Source organism: Cryptotermes secundus, unplaced genomic scaffold (genome assembly GCF_002891405.2).
Source record: "Cryptotermes secundus unplaced genomic scaffold, Csec_1.0 scaffold605, whole genome shotgun sequence".
Lineage (NCBI taxonomy): Eukaryota > Metazoa > Arthropoda > Insecta > Blattodea > Kalotermitidae > Cryptotermes > Cryptotermes secundus.
In genome coordinates, this window is record NW_019722432.1 from 202,717 (window position 1) to 223,651 (window position 20,935).

At 39.9% G+C, this 20,935-nt stretch overlaps 1 protein-coding gene across 5 annotated transcripts in view; it reads right to left on the reverse strand.

The window, feature by feature from the left end:
- Window positions 1-1,069: 1,069 nt before the first annotated feature.
- LOC111861415 (RNA-binding protein Musashi homolog Rbp6) overlaps window positions 1,070-20,935 on the reverse strand; it is a gene marked incomplete at its 5' end in the record, with an annotated part of 815,587 nt that continues 795,721 nt past the window's right edge. For all 5 annotated transcript variants that reach the window (XM_033750309.1, XM_033750308.1, XM_033750310.1 and 2 more), the window contains 2 exon segments: window positions 1,070-11,743; window positions 12,963-13,029. In XM_033750309.1, coding sequence (XP_033606200.1) covers window positions 12,988-13,029 — 42 coding nt within the window.

Consider the following 20,935-nt stretch of genomic DNA (forward strand, 5'->3'; position numbering starts at 1 on the left):
GGCAATTACTAGACAGGGTAACCCCATATTATATGAGATATAGGTCTATCAACAGTGGAAATAAATACATTGTATATACTAACCCTTCCGGCTGCACTATGACCCTGGGGTCGACTCAGCCTCTAACAGAAATTAGTACCAGGAATTAATTAAATAATTTTCCTGGGGAGTAAAGGGCGGCCGGCGCGTAAGGCTGACAAACTTACCGCCATCTGTGAGCCGACTGTCTAGATAATGTGGGACCCTCAACGTCTCACAACCCTATGGGTCTCCACGGTCTGTTACAGGGATAGCTTTACTTTACTTTATTAATATATTGTAAATAACAATAATAAATGGGAACAAAATATAGGTTATTATAGGGGGATGAGAAAACGGGAAACGAAACCGCGCCTTTCGGCGTTGAGGGTAGTTTATTCACTTACTTATAGAAATTCGTGGCTCAGCTTCAGGTTAGCATTTTCCAGCGTTCCTCCGTCCAATGAGTCATATCGAATATTCATAAATAAGACCGCTTAGATAGCACTGGTCTGTCGGGCCACATAAGAAGACGATACCGGAAAAGGAACTTCAGTTTTTAACGTTTTGATGCCAAAACTGATAATATAGTGTCTGTGTATGGTGAAACTTCGTACGTGTATCCGAGTACATAGATGTGGATGGACTATGCCTATGTACAGAATGGCACAAAAGCAGTACAACAGTTTTAAGTCAGATGGAAAATGCCGTGAGAAGTACATTTTTTTTATAGATTTGGGAGACCTTCAGAGCACGAATAATAGATTTTGGGGCGTGCATGCGAGAGAGTATTGGTAGCAGATGCAAACAATGTATTTACTATTATGGTCGTCAATTTCAACAGCTTGCATGATAAACTGTACTTGTGTTTTTGGGCTATCCTGTATGTCTTTGTCGTAAAAGGGTGGAATATATGTAAAATATCCCACAAAATAATCCAAGCGAGTATGCGGAAACAAAAAACATTTTTTTAAGATTTAGAAGGAGCGTTTTGTCTCATCTTATGCCTAAGAGGATGTGTTGGAAAGGTGTAATGAAAGAACGACTCAAATTCCTTGAACAATGTCCATATTATAATTCCCACATACACACGGCACGTCGTGAACCTTGTAATATTAATATATGTACATGGTACAGCGTCAGACACTTACACCCTTTTATTAGTAGTAGTAATAATTATGTTTAAATCCAGGGCACACCAATGCGGCGTTCCCCATGAATATACACAAAACTCCGCTCAGTGGTCACAGTATGTGTGTGTGTGTCCATTAAATAATAGTCCTGTCACACAAAACAGAATCTGTACATCCATCTCAACACCACCACCACCATCATCATTATCATCATCATCATCATCATAATCAGCAGTTATGAATCATCATTACACAATAGTCATTCTTTTGTTCGAGAAGCATCGCCCATAATAAGAGCATGGTTTATTGCTTTCTTATTGCAAGAAGCCATTTCATCTTGGCTGTAAAATGGGCAAAATAAGGAACGACCAGGCCACACATAAAATATTACTGATCTCACAGCGATCAGGTTTCTTACTATTAAAAAAAAAAGCTTACAACTATAATATTCTGCAAGTAATTTCATAACACTTATGCAACATTCACAAGTGAGACTGGGTTGGAGATCTTGGAGGACACAGTTAGTGGCTAGGTGAATATAAATACTAGCTTCCTCTGCAACAAAACTGAGAAAGAATGAATCACATTATTAGTTTCCGCAAGGAATCAAAAAATGGAAGCAAAACAAATTAAAATTGCTCGACACTACATCACGTATTGGTTAACTGAAAACATCACTGACGCCATCTTCTCTTAACTTGTGTCTAAACACCAACGGGAGACACGAACCTAGCTACTCGAGGCGGGGCCACACCATAACAAGTGAAATCGACAAAAAACTAGGGTTACTTTTAAATATACACACCCCAATTAATAAATAATGTTTAAAATAAATTTGAACAGTTTATACTTTTAGTTTAAACTTTTATTAAGGCCCACGATCATGTTTGAATTAACTGAAAATAGTTTCTCAGTGTAAATGCATATTGTCAAGACAATAACACGTATAGAACTCCAGTAAAGGTATGAGATAGGGAAGCTGAGCTGTTGAAACTCATCGTCGCTTCTACGTTGTATACTAAAACCTCTTCGCACTACGAATTCCCTAGTATATTGGTGTTCATCTTCGCATCATCACTTCCTCATAAGTTTGAATTATGCCTAGTTCTTTTCTTTAGTAACAGACTGGACGGGTTTCAGGGCCAAACGTTTATCCCCCTACAGACAGTTACCACCGGAAAACTGTTCTAACTTCTGAAATGAAACGTACCCTTCTATACACATTTCTTGTGCTTCGACATAAATGTATTACATCTAGAGAACATTCTCCACACAGTTTCAATACAGTATGAATGAACAAAATATTCTGGCAGTAAAAATGAAGTACTATTAAAAAAATCTGCATATTTCATTCCTACTTGATACAAATAAATTACTACACAAATTATTCACTGACATATTATACATCGACTTTCCACATTATGAAATTTCAGACTCTCTACCGTCTAGTGTATTACCAAAGAGCACAAAATGTCGGCACTTGCAGGTTCCTTTCTACTGACCGTTTCAGTATGTCCTAAATTACGGTTTTCGAAGACACACAACTACGACTATTCTATCGTGTGTCACTGGCTGCCCCTACACTCCGCAGCGATAACACAATCCCACTATTTTGATTTGACTTCCGCAAGAACTCGAAGGAAAAAGGACAAACAGGGCTTTAGCCATAAAGCCGAGGTTCCTAACAGCAGCAAACTTGGACCGGCAGTATACAGGTGATTCATCTAGTTTGTCTACAGCGGAAGTAACGACGTAGCTTATTTATTATTTTAAAGAGAATGAATCTGAAAAAGCAATGTAAAAACCTCACTCTAAACTACAGGAAGTTCTTTCTTCTTCGCAGGGCAGAGTTCCGTGGAAAGGGCTGCACCGTTGCCGCATAGCGACAGAAGATATTGGCAGCCTCACAGGGCTCGGTTTCTCAATAAATATATGATAACAGAATATTATGGAAAATATTTTGGCTTATTCTATATGTCTGCAACAAATTTAATTTCCTTACGATTTATTTCCATCACTCAGTTCCGTTCTTTCTGTGGTCGACAAAACAAAACCTAGTCAACTCAGCTTTAGTTTATAGTAACACGAAAATAACAGAACTAGGCATGTGATTCTGGTGGCCCAGGGTTAGCTGCCAACTAATAGCACCACTGGTATATTCGACGTATTTCCAAATTCATTACAAATACAACAAAGTATATATTTGAGATAGAAATAATGCTAACAGTGATATCTGCAATTAAGTATTTGAAAGTAAGCGATTTAAATATCTATTACCGGATAAACTTCCTTATCAATATGTGCCATCTGCTCTCCCTTCTTCCGGGAATTCGTTATATATACATTGCTGCTTCGTGTGGAACTGTGAATAGTTTTCAGTAACAACTGCACGAACGGAAACATACTACAATGTGACGTGGGGGGGGGGGAGGTTTGGTGACTTGGCGCTACTCTTATTCCAGTATAGGCCGAAATGTTACATTACGGAGTGATGGATGCGCTTTCAAAGTGAAGAGGTGAATTCTGATATGTTTTAAGATCTCATTTTTAAACTTTTTTATCTACTTTTAAAAAGAACTACACATTATGATGCGGTTCTATATACGTACAGGGCATATCAGTGTTACCAACTAAACCAAACTGCTTGCAGCGGACACTCGCAACTATATAGACAACTTTGTTACTTTTTATAAACACGTTTTGTGAGCAGTGTGAAAGGACCCAGAAAGTCCTCGTTTTTTTGTTTCAGAGATATAGGTAAGACATTATTATTATTACTGCCTGCAATCTTCTAAATAATGGGAATGGATATTTTATTATAATAATACTAATAATAATATTATTACTGTTATATTTAAAATTATGCTGGTATCACCGTGTATGTTGTCACCGGGAACACATTCATAAACGTAAATACAACGAAACAAACAAGTTTCATAATATAATTTTGCATTTTTTGTTCAAATGAAATACTAATTTAATAACATAAACAGTTTTTCTAATACAATTTTGCATTTTCTTGATCAAATCAAATACTAATTTAATAACACATACCAAAAAAAGAAACAACTGTATCCAAGGAGCTGTTATTGATCTCCTGGAAATCAGTTTGTTGCTAATAAAAGGAAAGAAGTTATCTGAACACATGTGATGACACTGTAAAGCTATTCTTTTGTTGTCTGAATTCAAATCACAGAATATATGAGAAAAATAGGTGACGAGGAGGGGGGGGGGAATGCTGATTGATTATTCCTCCGTCTTGGAAATTGCGATGGAAAAGTGAAGTGGCAATGAAGAAGGATGGTGGGCAGCGTAATTGCTATAATTATATATGACAATAACAACATGTCTGTATCTATGTATATATCACAACGGCAGATGTTCGTTCTTGTTCAACACCCTAGCCTTAACAAGGGACAACAGAAACAATGGATATCGGCCAGCACCTGTCGTGGGGATAAAACACAGAACTAGAGACGGAATTCACACACATAGTGAACACTGTAGGTCATTTTAATTTATCGGTTGTGATCACAACAAAGCACTTCAGAAGAATTTTACTTTCATGACACAAATATAAATTCCGTCCCAAATTCGGCGTTATTTCACAATATAAACTGTAACACGCTTCAAAACTGACTTTAGTGTTACCTTGAAACGTGAGACATAAAGTGGTTGCGTGTTAAATATCAGAATTTTACCGTGGATAAAACTTTTGTTAGTTTTGGTATTAAAACAGGTTTACATTATGCATCCTAATACTACAAAAGGTAAGTTTTAAAAAGATTTTTAAAGTAATAAATGAATGCAAAATTCTTTAATCTTCAAGATTTATCTGATTCACTGACTGAATAGATCACTCCTGATACATCTCCTTCGACCCATTGTTAGGAAGTAAGTATGAGTCTGAAGGTCTGTGACAATTTTGTGTTCTTAAACTGACATATATTCTTGGAAACTGTACATCGTTTCGTTCTGGCTGCAGAAACACAACGTTTCGGAAACTGGTTCTGTCTCGATCCGGATATGGATTGTAGCTCCATAAAACAAATCAAACTGAGTGGACTTCTATTTTCATCTGATGAAGGGCATACAAACCATTTTTCAAAACGTCAAGTTTCTATAACAAAACAGAGCTGATGGATAATATCCAACGTACGTGTCAGTTTATTTAGAGATTATCGTATTAAGCGATATCCACGGTAAGTCGAACTCGAGATCCTCACGGCAGGTGATACCTCAAGCGAAATGACTGCAGCACATGTCCACAGCGAAATTACAGGCCGTTTGAGGTCATCACTCGGCCTCCGTAGAGGCTGTCACCTTCCAAAGCAATCAAAAAATAAAAATACAAGTTGTTATGTATACAGTAATGTTTAAACTAACGTAAGAATGCATAGATATGACAATATTAATGAGCTTCAGAAACAAATATTTTATAATAATAATAATAATAATGAACATCATTTGTTTGCATTATGAGGCATATAAAATACATAAAATATTAATGATGACATGATCATCCCTTATGTCATACGACACAACAATAAGAGGAACAAAAATTACTGATAATAAATTACTAGAAATGTAATCTAACGGACGTCGTTTATCATCTTTATGCGCTCTGTTCTAAACTTTGGTCATTCTACTGAAAATCCTGCAACAACTGTGTGAGGTGCTGGAGTGAGAGTCATTCAGGATGATACACTAACACCAACTCCTTGTCTGTAACCATTGTCAATATATTCCAATCATTTCTTATGATTACTTTAAAATTATTCCTTTTTATCTGCGACTTGTCCATTCATTCGCTACGTGTCATTTTAACGGCTTCTATCGTAAGAAGCCTCTTCAACATAAACACATATAACTAGTATTTTTGTTTAGCTATAATGTATGACAAATGCACACACAAAAAACACAAGCATACATTATTTTCACTTATTTGTTATGTTTCGGTTTCTGGTTATTATTACATTGTTATTATTATTTTCCATAACAAAGAGGTAACGGTTCCTAGCCACTGTTGTACAATTAATAACATACATTTTACATATTACCATATTGTGAACAGTACACCAACCACAATAACACGTGTTAGTTAAACTGGATATATAACACATACTGCATGCCTACCAAGGAAGACATGCCCAGAACGGACAAATGTGTGTTTTTGTGTGTTGTGTGTGTGTGTGTGTCACTTTGTGTGTGAACTGTGTTTTAAAATATTTCTCCGAATGCTGATCGCTTTATTCTCACCATTTTGAAGAACAAAAGCATTCTCTTGCGAACTTCAACCTCTGTCCAGAAAACAAATAATTTAAAACTTCATCTGAAGGCAACAAAACATGCCACGGAATAACCTCACTCGATCACGGTTCAATAGAATCTTTGCCAAGCGTTCGAATATTAATATACCTCCCACCGCGTCCGTTCTCATGGGCCCTGATGATAATTCTTAGCACACGCCTTTGATTCTTGTGTATGTGTTAGAAGAACTTATTAACTACCGCCTAATTCGTCTTTACAGTGTCAGAATTTGAATATCGATGCAGTTTATATAGATTAAATAACCCGTTCATCAGCTTGATTATTCAATTACAGATACTCTTCGCTCTGTTACCTCTGAATGAGGCTGTACTACTAATACTCCGTGGTTATCGTCCGCGAGCGAACTATACCGACCGAGCGAACGCCGCTTGTCGGCGAAGTTAGTGCCAATTTTAGCTGATAGAGGGCGTCGCGTGATCAGCGCAACGAATCCCCACGGCCGTTAATTTCGTTTTCTAGAACGGACTGAAAGAGACCGTACAGATATATATATGTCTGACAGTTAGCTGCCTTGTCCGATTCTGAAATGTAAGTCTATGCACAACTGTCACCTTATGCAGGAACGGATTATTTCTTATTAACTCAAACATAAAGTTCGAATTGTAAATAAAAATCTATAATATTCAGGATAGATAGTCATGATTGAACGGCGAAAATATAAGAATCGTAAGAAAGAATTATCAATGTGTGTCTTTTTTGGACGAATAATAAATTATGTAACTTTCCTTTCTTGCCAAATGCCAATGCCAGTTATTTCGATATTACGAGTACTCACGCAAAGATTCTAAGTGAAAACAAAGCATGGTTACGTCACCCGAAATGTGCTCTCCGTGGCACGCAAACTCAAGCTGACGGTACAGTACTGTCATATGGCTATAATCTGGACGTCTTCTTCTATGGCAGAGCTAAGGATGAAGATTACATAACAACGTTTTGTATGACCACCAATTACGTCAAGCGTCTACTACCCGCACACGGCATCTTACAACAGATATTACTTTATATAACATTTAGTGACGTGCAAGAGAGTCGAGTGGCTACAGTTCAGCCCAAAGTTTAGACTACCGAAATACTGGCAATCTCTCCAGACACCGGGCTTCAACTGCAAACCCAGGCAGTCGGCTGAAACTGACGCATGTCTACAACAACAGTAACGACATTTAGTGGGAGAGGCAAAGCAAAAGCGTCACTTTCGTGGAGTCCGAGGGGGACACTACTTTGAACAAGTTTAACATTATTGCTTTTCTCAATATCAGTCGGTACGTGGAACAGCACACACACATACACACAATGCATCATGCATAATTTTTCAATCATTCTTCTATGATATTATGCCAATAATGTAGTAAGTTTATTATATAGTTATATAAAATCTATCAGAACTATGCAGACCACGTTCAGATAAATAAGCGATCAGCATTCGGATCTTAAAAACCGTTTTTTTCTACATTATTAATATAATAACACATCATCAATACCAACCTCAATAGTAATCTTAATCTCTTTTCAAAGAAATATCCCTTTAATACAGGATTCACTTGCATATTCATTTCTTAACAATTTTACGGTATCAAAATACAGGATTTTAAGTAAAAGTTACAGTATTAGTTAGTGTATTGCTCTGAATTTTCCTAACGATAAAAATATTTCTACCGCAATGAAAGAGGAATAGAAACAAGGGAACGGTTTGTTCTTACTTAAATTGCATTGAGACAAAGAAACTCTTGACATAAATTTTCAAGAATTGATAAAAGCATGGATATTCTCATCTTAGATTTATTAAGTTCATTTATTTTTTTACCTAATAATAAAAACGACGCTGAAGTAAAACCGCAGGCCTAAGAGTATATGTTTAATCAACAGTAATTATTTATTTTCGAGGAAAACGCTATATTTATATCCATTCCCTGATTTGCCGTATTTAATTTATGAACTCTGCTTCATTTTTGTTCTATTGCTCCTTTGAAACTATTTTATTTAAGAATAATTTATTTATTTCATATAATACTCATCAAAATGTAGAGATTTCTATTCTTATAAGGTTGGACCAAACGTTAAACCATACAAGAAATCATCTACTTACAGTACACTGTTGAACGCATTAGTGAGAAAGACAGTCAAAATCAACAGAAACAACACGAGACCACGCCATATCTCACTTATTGAAATGGCTATAATAATAATAATAATTATTATTAATAATAGTAATAATAATATATTAACTAATGCAGTCACTGATTATCGTAGGACACTTCATTTTATCAATGTATATATAATTTTCTTTTTTTATATATAATATAGATATATTCCATTTTTATTTTAGCTACCGACACGATTTCTGCTACTTCTCCTCCGCGATAAATCTGCTCAAATTTGTATTTTCCTAAAACGTCGAGAACTACTGAGTAAAACAAAAACACGTGTAACCATAGGCCACACGCCTTTCAATAATATAATATTATACCGTTTTTGTACTGAGGCTTTTTTTTCCGCTTGTATTCAACGAACCTAATCAACATTATAGTATGACCTTGATCGGGAACAGCGTATGTCATAAAGGGTCTTCTTTTGTTCATCGCAAGACGTAGCGCCGTAGAGTGGGCGATATCGTCGGTCGCTATGCGGCAACAACGCCGTCCGCTCCACGGAGATCATCCTCGCGATAAAAAGAAGACCCGGTATAAAATTATCAACACAGCAGGGATAAAGTTAAATAAAAATTAACGCACGGAGCGAATATTAATCTACGGTTCGTCACATTTTGTGTCTTCAACAATGTTTACGGAAGTATGTCACTTGGACGTGGAGTGGGAAGGCAGACAACTAAAGCCATTACACATAAATTATACCTGTTCTAGAACACTTCGTTTTCTCTCCATGAAACCTAAAACATTCGTACGAAAGTACAATATACTTCTCGAGGGATACTTACATTAATCAAAACGTAATAGTCCTTACCTCTCAAAGATTGCCATTCTAGAACTCATAACATGAAGCACACAAGAAAACCCAAATTGCTAAGTTCCAATTTCTGATCACATGCAACAAAATTAATTCATGTTGGAAACAAAATTGAAACACGAGATTCATCTACAAAATACTCAGTGGAATCGGCTTCCCCTTCCTTCTTCCTTAGCAGCAGTTATATTTAATAATATAATTATTGTAGTGTGAAGTGCAGCCTGCACAAAGTTCAAACCTTGCACCGTTCATTGGAGTTTCAGAGTCGCACGTCAAAGTCAGCAGAAGAGAAAGAGAGAGAGAGTAGCAGTCATTTACCTCTTCTTCATCGTCTGCTGGAAACATGCCTACCCATGTATGTTTCATATCTCTAATGCTAAACAATTATTATAGCTATGCTGTCTAATCCAATAGTACATCTAAAAGGTAATTTTTTCATGAAGCTACATTCTTACTATATCTACTTCTAGACAGATTATTATTCTATGCCTTTTTTTTCTTTGTTTTTCGTTTTATGGAACCTGTACATATAGCAAATTTTGTTTCTTGTTTTGTGGCGCAATTTATTTTCCGCCAGCTGCCTACGCTGCGACTTGCATTTGAATGGTAGCCTATATTAATACATTCAATAATTATATACAAATGCATAAAAGAATTAAAATATAGATGTGTATATATAAATGTAAAATATATATATAATATTGTTTAGCGTGATTGCAGAAGGGTGACCCAAAAAATCCTTCTTTGAAAGCTTACAACCCACTGTCATCTATACGAAGGGCGAACGTTTTCATCTTCTAGATGAATGGAAAATAGCGTTTTAAGTTAAAGGAAACAAGCAATAGGCCCATATGATTATAGCAGTGCCAAAGCCAGTAATGCAATCACATTACGTAGACTAATGTTTATCTCATGAGTCTTAAGTTATCAGGGGCTGATCACAAAGACGCACCACACTTTCCGTTACCATATTTGGTCCATAATATACATAAAGTTTCATATATATACCGAAGGATTCGTGCTCTTTTGTCTTTTCATCTTCTCAGATATATACCCTGTAACCTATTCCGGAGAAAAATTTAACATCGAGGAAAGATGGAAATAGCCCAAAGTGTTTCCTACAGTATTCTGAAACGTTTCTGGTAACAGTTTAATCTACGAAATTTTGTTTTTCATTGTGTGGGACGTATTAAATTATAACAACTTTTTTTCTCTCTCGCCAAAGCAAAACAGAACCGTACGACACGAAGCAAAACAAGTGAAACTCAAACAGCGGCACATCTAAGCGGAGGTATTAGTGGAGGAACATTTAGACGCGACGCATGACCAACAGAAGTGGACACCGTTGCAGTCGCCCAGCAAACATCGAGTAATTTTACGAACAAAAATTTGTGTAAGCATATTTTTTTTTCTCCTCTCAATGAGATTTTTCATTGAAATGTACCATACTGAGTAATGATTAATATTAATATGTATATATGTCTATATTATACATAACGTCCATTAGTATATGGGTAGTGGTACAAGACATTTGTTCATTCAATTCACATAAAGCTATTCCGCCGGAAAATATAGTTTCATAGAGAAGCTGAAACAAGTTATTTCTTCTTTCAGTGGATATATAAACCTTCGTATTCTTTCTGGTCTTCTTTTTCATTTTTTAATTCATCTTGTATTGCCTCTCCCATATATAATTCTTCATTTCATTATCTGCAATTATTCTCCTTTTGAAGCTGAAGAAATCTTCATCACCTTGACAATTGAAGCATAACTCGGGGTGGAATAATGCAGAAGGTGTCGGATTCGGTGGTAAAGTAGAGATTATCAGGAGAGTATGACAGCAGAGACGTTACTTGAAGGAATTAACGATGTTTCCATTGATGTCACACTTGTATATACCAAAGGAGGTGAAGAGGGGGTCGAGTATCTGTTCTTAAAAAATATAACACCAGATAATTTAAAAACCGAGACAAACGGGCGCATTTAAAGTTCACAACAGACGTCCGGCGGAAATAAAGTTTTTTCTTTTGCTTTGCAGGCCTCCCCCTCCAATATGAGGATAGGACGTGTCACATTCATAATAATCATCATAATAATAATAATAATAGTAATATTTATATTTATATATATAGTTCAGTATATAAAAAGTCATTTTTACTTAACGACTTCTTTCGAATTTCATATTTGCACTGTTGACCAAATCAGCTAACAGGGGGCAGCAGTGACCAGGAGAGGAAAACAGATGAGTCGCGTTGCCTCTTATCCACAGAACAACCTGAGTTTCCCACAATAATCCAAACCTGCGAACAAAACATTCACTTGCAACTGACATATCTGATGATTAAAATGCGAAGTGGCCAAAATCTAGACGACTGATGAACAAACATAAAAATGGCTCATTTCAACTGAAGACTGAAAACAACTGAAAGAGAGAATCATAATCAAATTAGCTGTTAACTACTGCTGTTTATGCGGGGTATATAGTTCTCGCGGCAATGCATATCAACATTACGGTCTTCTGGGGTGTGTCAAACATGTAGTTTGGTAGACAGGTACCAAAATTTCAGAGGAACCTACTGTCTCCATCTTCATCTACCCAAAAAATGGAGACAGTAGGTTGTTCCTAAGCCTTGGCACTACAAAACTACTCGCCGACACATCCCGGAATACAGCCCAGCAGTGACAGACAACGCATTCTGTTGGCTCAGTTTAAACTTATGCTAGTAGCTGTGGAATGTAAAGAAGAGTCGATGCAGTGCGGAAGTACATGTCTTGCTGTCACAGAAATACATGCATAACGCGGAATTAACCCAATCGTGATGGCTACCTAGGACTATCGCACACCTCTGTCATCGTTACTAATGGCCAAGTAATGCTGAAGGAGGCCGCGCCATAGCTCAAGCGGTTAGTCGCTGGCTTCCCACCGCGGCGGCCCGGCTTCGATCCCGGGTCTGGTCAAGTGGGATTTGTGTTGGAGAAAGTGGCGCTGGAGCAGGTTTTCTCCGAGTACTTCGGTTTCCCCTGCCAATCTTGATTCAACAAGTTGCTCCACAATCACGCTCACCTATCATCTGGGGCTGGTACAATAGACCAGAAGTGGCCGCAGTACAAGGGACTTAGTCCCACCCCACTAGCAATCGTCTTGTGGAGCTTATGAAATACTAGAAAGTTCTTCCACTCCATACTAGTTGTCTGTGTTAAGTCTTGCACATTACCTCTGTGTTCAGGTTCGTGCTATTCAGAGTGGGAGGTACTGTGTGTGTGTGTGTGTTCCGGGAACAACGAGCCTTGTAATAATTATAAAAAAGGGAAACGAACCCATGGAAGTGGCCCTGGCTTACCNTACTAGAAAGTTCTTCCACTCCATACTAGTTGTCTATGTTAAGTCTTGCACATTACCTCTGTATACAGGTTCGTGCTATTCAGCGTGGGAGGTACTGTGTGTGTGTTCCGGGAACAACGAGCCTTGTAATAATTATAAAAAAGGGAAACGAACCCATGGAAGTGGCCCTGGCTTACCTGTATATTAGCTGATGTATGAGCCTCAATGGTAGCCGTTAGTGAAAGCAGCCGGAATGAGGGGTCCCTGAGGAAGGAAACAAATCACAATCCACATCAGTAATCTGAATTGTCCTAAATATCAAACACAACCCCTTTACCGGCATACATATATATTTTTATTTATGTTCTGGCATTCTTTGCGTGCTTCAGTTGGGCACGGCTCTTCTGTGTCCTCGGTTCTGTAGGCAGAATCATTTTTGGGGTTTACAATTCCGTGGTATGTATGAAAGCCTACACACTGTGTCAGATTTCAATTTTGAAATTCTGAAAATATTGCTGAAACAACACGAAAGGAGCGGAGCGGGGGGGTACAAGTTTCATGCACAACAATGAGAAGTACTGTGGCACTTCCTCCTAAAAGCTTTCAGGAAGCCACAGAATATCTCAGAAGATCGAACTGACTTTGTGGACCTAATTGGGATTTTTATGCTGAAATGGTTTCGTAACGGGGACATCAAGAGGACTCGAAATTCGCTGTGACGCTTTAAGACGTGCAGGAATAGCTCAGTCGATAATGTGACTGCTTACGTGGCAGAAAAATAGGACCGGGTGGACGTAAGGACTTCTCTATTCACCACGTTCAGCACGTACGAACAGCACACCCTCCTGTCCAACAGGCAAAGGTATTGTCTCTATTCTTAAGTACCACGCCGCGAGGAGGTATAGGGGAGAGGAGATATGGTTTCAAGGATTCTTAACCTGAAGAGTAGGAAGGGGTGGTCAGCTTCACACTCCTCCCACTTTACCCCCGGGGAAACAGCCGCAGGTGCCTACTGGAAAGGAGGTTTGGCGGGCCTGGACAGGGTCAAAGAAATAGAAATCATATCTCACATGAAGTCACTCGGGAACGAACCCGAGGTAGTGCAGCGAGAAACAAGAATGAAAACTTCAGAGTATGGCAGGGTGCCACTGAAATAAGTGATTAATATTTCGTAATTTTGAATAATCTCCCATTACACAGTGTAATATTGCGGCCTCTACGAGGAATAAGATTCTGAAGATACTGTCACGTCTAAGGGGTTAGCGTCACTAATGATAACGGGTTCTGGATTTCATGATTGGGTTTAGTGGCACTTCTTTACAAGTACAGTAAATTATAACGGCTCACACATTGAACTAATTCCGAACGACGTCTGTCTGAAGACTGCAGTCTGAAGAATATCTCACTGCTCTTTAATTCACGAGTGAACTCTTTATAACTGCCAGAAGGCCGGAATATAAGTCACTATGTCTTTGTTTAGCGTCCTGCTACTTGTTCATTGCTATTTATTCAGCGGGGACGTGGTTACCGAGCCGTTGCTCGGCAATGGACGTGTGCTCCGGCTCCACCATTCCGGTTTTCTGCCGTCATGTCACTATACGGTACCAAATAATTTTAGTTTAGTTGGGGGTGGAGTCCAACTGGGTCCACTCGGCAGGGCGGCCACTGATTGGCCTATTATAGCCTGCCCCGAGTTATTATGATGATGGACAATTTGGTGGAATTAAGATTGGCAGGGTAAACCGAAGTAATCGGAAAAAAACCTGCCCCAGCGCCACGTTGTCCACCACAAATTCCACTTGACCAGACCCGGGATCGAACCAGGGCCGCCGCGGCCTATACGGTACCATGAATGTGGGCAATGAACCTGGTTATCCGCCAGATACTTAATCATATCGTACCTGGAACAGAAGATGTATAGCCACGAGTGATCTGTTTCAAGATATTATTCAGACATTAGACTTGAAATAGTTACGAAAAACATAAAAATTCTCCGAGATCTGAGGCTCTCATGAAGGCTCATATGAAGACGTGGTTCTCTGGAATGTGACGTAGTGTTGCGTGACTTTATTTTTCCTATGGCGGGATGAGGAGATAGAGTCCCTTGCTATTTAGGCCGCAAGCTGATCCAGATGTAGCCTTACAGAAGCCTACCGACGTACTGGAGGAACCTGCTGTCGTGAAGACAGGAACAGCATATGCCTCCGAAACGTCGGTACCTTCCTATCAGACTATGTGACGTCATATCCTAAAGTACAGTACTTTTCAAATAAAAAATTTCACTTAGAATGGCTAGTTACCGGTCCAGATTCGAAAAAAGTACCCCAGAATATAAGTACGGAAGAAAGCAAGAAAATATTGAAAATATTGTTAACGTATTTTTGGTTTAATAAGTAGTTATGTCGCAAATGAAATAGTGGCTCGTACTACTACCATTATAGCATCTAACTTGCTACGAACGCAACGTTGGATTGTAGGCTACATGGATATTTACCTATTTAAGCTACATTTACCATTTCACATTTCGAGTCAGAGCGAAGAACAACAAATTATTCTGGTCATTATGTTCTGTTGACAGGATGTAAAGTTGTCCCTGTGCTTAACTAATTAAGCACTACGCCATGAAGGCGTTAGGCGGAGTGGATGTATAGATACACGTAATCATGACTTCGGTACTAGTTGGAGGTGAGTGGTCAGCTTCACGCCCCGGCTACTTTGCCCCCAGGGAAAGATCCCAGGTACCCATTGGATATGAGGCTGGGTGAACCCCAGAACAGGTCTGAATGACGTGAAGAAGAGTAAAAATTCGCCCTTACCGGGACTCGAACTCTGACCCCTCGACCGTCCAGCCCGTATCCAGTCGCTATGGCGATTGAACTATTCTATTAAAGGGTTCTATGACTTATAATTTATCGTGCAGGACATCAGCTCACCAAGGGAACATGCTTTTGGGCGCACTGTTCACCTACAGATGTCTTCATTCTGTAAAGTTTTATTCGAGACCGAAATACAAATCACGCGTCACTAAACCTATGAAAGGGTACGTCCTATTCTAGTCACACGACTCATGAAAGTTCTATTGGCAAGCGAAAATATCTTGTGGAGAGCTTAAGAGTCATGGAACAGAACAATGGGCACCCAACTTATTTGGCATCCTATAATTGCGATTGATCTCTGGGCACCGAGCACTGGAAGTTGGTGGAAACCAGCACCCAGTGTAGTAATATAATTGCACTACTTGTTTCATCTGATTTACGGTTATTGCCTGGCGAGTGAGGGTCAGGGGTGAGCAGCAGAATCACTCTTCATGTCTCACCAATATCTGACCCCGGGAGTGGAGTCTTGCACTCCTGTATCGGTATAAGAATATGGGGACATGGGGGACCCGTTCGAAACGATACTCACCTACAAGAAGTTTAAGTACTAACTGGTAACATAGTGACGATTAACTAAAAATTCCTAATTTTATTTCTTACGTCAATTCAATGCTGATGTTCATATTGTTTTCGAACAATTCTGCCGTCTAAGTAGGGTGCGTTGAAAACATTTATGAGGAATCTGTCATCTCCATCTTCAGGGTAGAAGATTACCTGCAGATAGCAGCAAAGGACTACTCTGAAAAGTTAGAAAAAGACCGCTTCCAAAGGCACCACCACCCCAAAACATGATCAACATAAAATTAATTTATGTTCCGAAACAAATTACGTGTACCTGAACAAGGAGCACGCATAAAATAACAAAACAAAAACCGTGGTTCCAGTCCGCAAGTGAACTATACCGACCGAGAGACCGCCGCTTGTCAGCGAAGTTAGTGCCAAATTTAGCGGCTAGAGGATATTGCGTGGTCAGCCCAACGAATTTCGACGGCCGTTAATTTCGGTTTTCTAGGCCGGAGCCGCTATCTCCTTGAAAGAGCTCCTCAATTATCCTCAAGAGGCTGAGTGGACCCCGTTCCAGACCCACTATTTCTCAGTAAATCTGGTAGCGGCGGGAATCGAACCCGGACCTCTGGATCTGTAGCCAAGAACTCTGACCACTAGACCACAGAGGTGGTCACAAAGGGCATGTACAGTTTGGTAAAATGAGGTATCGGACGAACTTAATTTAAATTCATATCGGTGTAATGTAACCTATGAAGATTTAATTCGGCTTCACTGAATTTATATAAAAAAAATATTATAAACGTTCCGTACATTAAAGACATTCAACTTTTAATTGAAACTATTTTTTAAACGGTGGGAAATATTTCACGAAACAGAAAGACAAATAATTGCATCTTTTTATGAAACCTAAATTTTCTTTTTAAATTCTCATATTGGGGGGTGGAGTCCAGCTGGTTCCAGTCGACACGTCGGCCACTGATTGGCATATTGTAGACTGCCCCGGGTGATTATGATGATGGAGAATTTGGTGGAATGAAGATTGGCAGGAGAAACCGAAGTACTCGGAGAAAACCTGGCCCAGCGCCACTTTGTCCACCACAAATCCCACTTGACCAGACCCGGGCTCGAACCCGGGCCACCGCGGTGGGAAGCCAGCGACTAACCGCTTGAGCTATGGCGCGGCCTTATGAAACCTATCTGCAGTGCTACTGGCTTTGGACTTTTACTTGCAATAAATTAGGGCAAATGAAGTTCGCAGAGTACGAGAGAAAAAACATAGAATTGGAAAATATGTGACCACTCTCCAATATTGTTTCATCTACAGTAGATCAGGTGGTGGGTCATGTTTCCTGTCGATCAGGACTGGTCTAATGTATTGGTGCATGAGCTACATGGACGGAAAATTTACGGGGCACATGCATAGGAATAGCCACGAACATATAAGGGAGATTAATGAAGTTTAGCCAGACACGGCAGCCGAGCGATCTAAGGCATATACTGTATTCGCTCTCTCGGAAGCCGGGATCATGGGTTCGAATCCCACACAAGGCATAGATGTTTGGTGTGTGTATGCGTCTGTTGTGTGTTTGTGTTGTCCTGTGTTTAGGTAGCGGCCTTGCGACGAGCTGATCACTCGTCCAGGAGTCCTACCGTCTGTCAAATAATCGAAATGATAAAACAATCTCGACACCATAGGATATAAGAGGAATGGATTAAGTAAAGTAAAAAAGTATGATTATTGTGGCTCTACAGCCCTTTGTTCCGCTTTGGGGGCTTTACCAGTTTCCTGATCCTATATACAGTCTGTAGGACTCCTTGAAAGGGGATCAGCCCGTCGCAAGGCCATGACCTACACATGAGAACACAAAATCAGAATAAACGCACACAATACAGACTCCCATGACTTGATCGGGGTACGAACCCAAGATCCCAGGATTCGAGCGAGCGAGACCGAGAGGCCACTGATCGGTACACAGTCTAACTATTATTCTAATAGCCCATCTGAAGGTAGGATCCTGACATTCTTTTGAAGGAAGTGAGAGAAGAGATTATGGCCAGGATGGAGACCCTGGAATTCGATTGGGATTTGAATGGAAGCAGGGAAAATATTTCGCTGTTGGATTTGAGGTTTTCACATCGGTCACTATGAAGATTACGAACTTATGGGTTGTAACGCCGTGTAGTTCGTATAAAGGCTCACGTTTCGGAGGAACATATCACTTGCCTCTTCAGGAATTAATAGTAAGCCAAGCAAGAAACGAGCATGAGGCAGGCGGCAAGCAGAGTAAGTGAACAGGACTGTATCCAGCCTTTATGTATTATGTATGATCTTTGCCGTTCCCTGTTGGCTTACTCTTCGAGCCTCCAGATGGCGTTTACGTTCCTCTGAAACGCTGCGAATTTCTTGAACTGCACGGCGTTACAACCTACAAGATCACACTCTACAAATATTTTTCCCGTCAGCACGATTTTGGCTTCCCAGAGAATATTTCATGTTTCGAGCGGAGAGGCAGCATTTCACAAGTCAATGGGAGGGCCTACAGAAAAAAAAAGACGCATTGGTTGAAACAATTGATGCTATTTCTATGGACATGGGTTTGAAAAACTCATTACACGACACCGCAAGCGTGTCAGGTCTTCCAGTGGACTAACTAACGTTTCAGTAGTAGAACCTGAAAGCTGAACATCAACAATACCTAAACCCGCCACTGGACACAATTCTGAGTTCTCTCACCATCACAACTTCTGTCTCTAAGACTGACTATAATATCATCAAACAAAACAAACTCCGTGGCTTAAGTCCGCAAGCGAACTATACCGACCGAGCGACCGCCGCTTGTCGGCGAAGTTAGTTAGTTAGTTAGTTAGTTAGTTAGTTAGTTATTGGAGAGGGTAGGTTTCCCCATGCACTGAGACCTGTAGTGGTCCATTGTGCTTCCCTCTATGATTTCTACCAGTCTCTATATCCTACCGGTACTGATGCTTACCATCAGTCCCGCCCAGCCAGCGAGACCGTCTCTACTAGCTGAGAGGTATCTATAACGCTTCCCCCATCTACCAGAGGTATTAGTGACTGCTGCTGGGCGGGAAACGTCCGTAATTTGGCTCAGTGACCTCCTTTGGAGATATGAGGTTCTTTTACGTGCCGTAAAGCTACGACACGGGACCCACGGCTTAAAGTACCTCCCGGAGGACTTGTTCCCTGAATTTTTCCGCCCTTAAAAATTCGACGACCTCCGCCGTGCATTTGAACCCGAGTACTACGAGTCATGAGGTGGGAACGTTACCTTTAGACTACGGAGGCCGCTTTGTCGGCGAAGTTAGTGCCAACTTTAGCGGATAGAGGCTGTCGCGTGGTCAGCGCAACGAATCCCCACGGCCGTTAATTTCGGTTTTCTAGACCGGAGCCCCTATTTCCTTGAAATAGCTCCTCAATTATCCTCACGAGGCTGAGCGGACTCCGTTCCAGATACACTACTTCTCAAAAAATCTAGTATCTCCGGGAATAGAACACGGGACCTCAGGAACTGTAGCCAGGAACTCTGAATGCTACAAACCAGAATGTAGCGGGTTCGAGTCCCGATGGGATATATATTTTTCAATTGAGCTAATCCTTCCAGTAGCAATGTGGCCCTGGGGTTGACTCAGACTCTAACAGAAATGAGTACCAGAAATCTTCCTGGGGGGTAAAAGGCGGCCGGCGCGTAAGGCTGACAACCTTACCGCCATCTGTGAGCCGACTGCCTACAAGTTATAGGAGCCTCAACCTCTCATAATCCTATGGGTCTTCACGGCCTATTACAGGGATAGCTTTAGCTTTACCTATAGTGAAAGAAAACAGGGCATGAATTTATGACACAAATCTGTAAAACTGAACGTGAGTGCCATCTCTGTGCAAGAATCAGAACGACTTACTGCAAACACTGTGACATACAGCATCACACTATGAGACATCCCCATTCCTCTTCGAATTATACATTAATTTGATAATTGTTTTTTGAAATCCTTCCTATGAATCATCTTTACATCGATAGTAATGACAACCTGAGAACTTGGAAGAAATATTTTGTGTTGTTTTCCGATGAAAACTAATATGGATGTAAAACCCTTGTAAAGCAAAACTGAACAACGTCTTCACTTTCTTAATTCGTTGATATCCCACCCCCCCGGCAGAAAGAGAGAGAGACTCAGTGGCCATAGGGTTTAAGCAGAGACGGCATACGAAACTCACATTACTGCATTGAATATGACATCTTACCTTACTATGAACTGAACAATTATTATCGTAATTATCATGATATTCACAGCGCATCTATAGTATATCAATAGACTTAAAATACTTTACAACTTTGCCCACAATAGTACTCTTAATTCTAGTTCAAGAATAGTGAAGGTAAAGGTAAAGGCAAAAGTTCCTTTGCATCCAAATGCCACGCTATGAACTGGTTGGTAACAGAGTTGTTGACTGGCCACTATACCTACCATTACTGGTCTCTCAAAGAGTGCGCTGTGCGGTACGGTGAACCCTCCTACCACAAGCCTCATAAAAGCCAGGTCTGACAGACTGGAGATCTTCGGCTCTGCATGGTTGGAGCTGACAGATGTCAGAAGGGCATCTGTCAGGAGAATTTTGGCTTTAGTTTTACGGTCTGGGCCCTCTTAAGGACCATAATACGTTCAAAGGTGTACAATGAACTCATCAGCGGTATAAACGCCTGGCACAGAAACAGGTGTCCCCCTTAGTCAATGGCAATACCAATACACCATGAAAACATAAAGGAGATGTG